General features: G+C 46.1%; 1 protein-coding gene across 10 annotated transcripts in view; it reads left to right on the forward strand.

The window, feature by feature from the left end:
- RASGRP3 (RAS guanyl releasing protein 3) overlaps nucleotides 1-4,331 on the forward strand; it is a 114,035-nt gene that overhangs the window by 108,584 nt on the left and 1,120 nt on the right. For 9 of the 10 annotated variants that reach the window (XM_025216744.1, XM_025216751.1, XM_006034688.3 and 6 more), the window contains 2 exons: nucleotides 2,362-2,487; nucleotides 3,743-4,107. In XM_025216744.1, coding sequence (XP_025072529.1) covers nucleotides 2,362-2,487; nucleotides 3,743-4,107 — 491 coding nt within the window. The remainder of the gene's footprint in view (nucleotides 1-2,361; nucleotides 2,488-3,742; nucleotides 4,108-4,331) is intronic. The other variant, XM_025216748.1, reaches the window with a different exon arrangement.

The following is a 4,331-nucleotide window of genomic DNA, read 5'->3' on the forward strand; positions in this document are numbered from 1 at the left end:
AGGAATGCCAGAGATTCTGCAGTTCCATGGGGACGTATCTCGGAGTCCCCTGATGCATGTGTTCTGCTGGTACTTTATCTTCCTCCAGCCCCTTGGGCCCTAAATTGAAAAGTGACTGCAACAGCAAGAATGAGCTGTGTACCACACTGATAAGAAACTGCCTCATCCTTAGGTGGTCCAGTCTCTCATGTCGAGGGTTCTTTCCCCTCCAACAAAATTATTTAAAAATCCCCAAATCTCAGAGCTCTTATATCTCTGCCAAATCCAATGCTTTCCTGAGACATTTTACTTTCCTAATTGTACAGCATTTCTGCTGTGTGAAGCAGGGGATCATATGAGCTAACCACAATGGTCCTTTCTGGCCTTCAAACCTATGAATCATTTATGTTTCACAAACCAGTAGGTGTTACACTGTGCACTGAATGGCTTCAACAAGCAAGTACAGTTCTCTGGTAAGAGACCCTGAATAATGGTACTGCGGCATTCCACCATTACTTCATATTACTGATTTCCAGCACTGACATCCTCACTTTGGGAGCTATAGGGTCCTATCTCTATGCAGGCTCTGTTTCTCCAGAAAGCCACAGAGCCTTCCAAAGCCTCCTAGTGATACCGGAAGGAGGAATAATTTACAGCATTCTGCATTCCTGTTGTCCTGCAGGTTTAAGGGAACCAGGCTTCTGTCTAAATCTCTGCTCCTCCCAGGATGTGGGAGCATCCATGGCACAGCCTATATAATCCCAGGGGTCCCATCATTTCGAGCATGTCTGGATATTGTTAGGCCATGCAAGGAAAGGAGTTTTTAGCTCTTCTCTCCCATCCCCAACCACTCTCAAAGCAGTGCTATAAGGGTAAACTACAAACTACCTCTTTTACTAGTAATCTGGGGAGGTGTTGCAACTGCTGTCCTGCAAATCAATTTAGGAACTGAAAACCAAGCTGAACTCCCTCTTGTTCTTGCATCATCCCCTGTAACATTAGTTGGCTGAGACATAGTTAAGGTGAAATGTGCTCCTTTGCAAGGCCAGCTTTGCAGGTGATGGATCATACCCATGAGAGTGTTCAGCTTTGTTCTCAGAGCCCAAACTGAATCTCCTGGGCAGCCGTTATAAAAACCATCCATCCCATGCAGGCACCTGCTGATCCATAATCTGTTAGGAAGAGGGTTGGTTTTCCACCTCTTATTCCAAGCTTGGAGCAAGTGTTTTCTTTCCATTTATAAGTTTTTGACTGGGTGCCAGCATGAGGAGTTGCCTGCCCAAGTCTGTTTTCCTCAACTCCCAAGCTAAGGGCCTTCTGCTTAATGGGCATTAGGGAACATTAACCACCTCCATACAGGGCCTGTCACTTCATTTTGCCTATTTAGGGAAAATAACTACAAGAGAGGAAGGCACTTACTTTTGTATTAATCAAATGAATGGATTGGATTTGAGAGCCACCACACTGGAAAATACATAGAGCTCTATAATGACATCTTCAGAGTCACCTCTCCAAACAGAACTGTACTTGGACAGTGAGCCATACAAGTGCTATCCAGCAATGTTTCTTTTATGGCAGAAAATATGTTGTTAGAGATGCACAGTAGAGAAGACTGAGATTTCCAGTGGAGCATAAGAGAGTGGAAGATGGGATCTTCTTTGGGCTCCTATGAAAACACCAGCCTTTAATTAGCTTCTTCTGGAGGCATTGCCTTCACTGCAACCAGTATTATGCATGCAAATCATGGACACACCAGAGCTAGCCTCCACTTATAGTGTAGGCACAGCAGCATGGAGCTCAGCACAGCCATGGGAGTGTTTTGCAGGCCACAATGACCTCCATGTCCAGGTTAAATCTGGCTTGGGTATGTGCAGCTGCAGTCCTAGAAGTGCTAACAATGTAAAAATACTTTCACTGGCTCCCTGCCAGGCTCAGAGTATGAAAAGAGCAGTATCTCCAAGCTGGCCTTGCTTACACCATCAGTGAAAGCTCCCTAAAATGCCCACTGTGACACTCCAAGCTACAGACCCCAACTATCCACTTTTGAAGACTGGCCCAGTGGTGTACAGTCCTTGAAATCAGTGACCTGCTCAGCATAGACTAATACTTGGATCCATGTGTCACCCAGTAGCTACAGACTCAGCCTCTTGTCTCAATAAGACTTTCTGATGCCACTAAAAATGTATTATTTTGACCGATTTTCTTTTCCTGCTGCCCTGCTGAGTTCTGCTGAGGGTCAGCTGCCACAGAAACTGTCCCTGTCATAGCTCCTCACTTCCTAACCCCATTGAACTCTTTTCTGCCCATGTCAGCTCATTCACAGACCTTTGGCATTATCAGGTGGCTACAGATAACATGCCACATTTTGGCAATCTCTTACAGACTGTGGTGCCAACTGCCATAAGCAGTGCAGGGACCTGCTTGTGCTCGCCTGCAAGAAATTTTCTAGAGGAACCTCCACAGGCAGTAACCACGGGTCTTTGCCTAGCAGTCCCTCTCTGCCTCCAGGTAAAAAAAACCCTTTATTGTTGTGTTATGCTCGTTTGAAATAGATGGTGACATACAAGGGCTTGTCTGTACACCTGGTTGTCTCTACCACTGCTGAGGTAGAGACAACCCACTTGAATCTACAAGCATGCTCCAAACATGGAAGCTCACCAATGAGGCAACCCTACCCTTGCCCCAAATGGCTGCTGTTAGGTCCACTGGAGACCAGCTAGCCTCACTACCATACTTCTAGGTTTGGAGCCTGCAAATATAGAAGTGCTTGTGCCCCTGCCCCACCCCACCCCTCCATTATGCTCAGGAGTCTCCAACACACTGTAAACAAGTCCTAAATGTCCAAACAGCCTGACCTCTAAATACGATGAGCAGCTTCTTGCATGTCTGAAGGGACTCCGACAATTCCTCAGAACAGCCTCCAGCAGTTTGCAGCTACAGCAAGACCTTTGATGAATACGCCCCTCACTCAAGGGACTAGGCTGCATTGTGAGTAGAGTTGGTCTCCACAAGCTCTGCTCCAATAATCCTGTCACCATTTGAAAGGGTGCAGCATTTATTTACTTATTTTTAGAGTTAAATGATACAGTGATGCCTGTTTGAGGTTCTGAGCACCCGAACGAATAACAAGGGATGCAGCAAAATTTCAGCCCTCCTTGGGCCAGACAACCTGTGTTGCCAAGAGTTGAGGAAGGCGGGACACCTCCACAGCCTTATCCCAGCCTTGGCCTCCCCATGCACATGCAAGTAAGGAGAAGGCCAGCAGCAGTCTCTAAATGCTACTGTGATCCAAACAGTATATAGGCACAGCCTGTCTAGCATCTACTTCAATTTGGAGCTGGCCCAGGGCCAAGAGCCATACTTTCCAATCATGGTAGGTAGAACCACCAGTCCCACATGCTCCAAGGGAAATGTTGGCTAAGTCAGCCAGAACTCCTCCATGCCTTCCTGCTCCGAAGTGACACCCCATCCTGACCCCCTCCCAGCCCTGCCTTCTTCATTTCACTCTAGAAGGGCCTGATCATGTCACACTTTCTCACAGAGAGGAGCAGCTTAGTCAAAGACTAACCCTCTCCCAGTCTGGCTACCCAGAAAATAAGGTGTTACTCAGCATGAGGAAGGGTTGCAAAATCTGACTACAGAAGTTGAATAGACTATGAAGAGTTGGAATGAGATATAGGAGTTCCCCTTGAAAAAGTCTCAGCTCATAAAAGATACTGAAGTGGCATATTGCAAATAAATTACTCCCATCTCTCTCTTCTAGTACAAGATGAAGTATTTGAGTTTCCCAGTGTTGCTACAGGACATCAGGACCTGGATGGAAGAGCCATAACCCTAGTGACTGGCTCCTCTCGGAAGATTTCTGTCCGTCTGCAGCGGGCTACCACCAGTCAAGCAACCCAGACAGACCCACTGTGGCATGAGCCTGGCTGGAGTGACTCAGGGTCCCATACCTTCCCTAAAATGAAGTCCAAGTTCCACAGCAAAGCTGGAAAGAACAAAGGCTTTGCAAAATGGGAGAATGAAAAGCCCAATGGACAGGCTAATACAGATGTTGAAGCAGAGACACAAGAACATGCACTGGACCAGAATGGAATAGAAACACTCCAGGAAAGACAGGAATCTGAGGTGGGTAGCAGAATGGAAGCAGATCTTCTTAAAGTTTGCTACAGGTCACAGTGGACATACACTTGCTTTATCTTCTTTTAAAACATTTACATACATTTCTGCTATCACTTGTTGAACAAAATTATGCTTGATAATGCTAAGCTGTTAATATCTGCAACTATCTTCTACAAACCCAGACTTCTCTGCCTGATTATTATTTACTTTAACTTTGGCAATGAGTTTAG

The sequence above is a fragment of the Alligator sinensis genome, unplaced genomic scaffold, assembly GCF_000455745.1.
Source record: "Alligator sinensis unplaced genomic scaffold, ASM45574v1 scaffold1456_1, whole genome shotgun sequence".
Lineage (NCBI taxonomy): Eukaryota > Metazoa > Chordata > Crocodylia > Alligatoridae > Alligator > Alligator sinensis.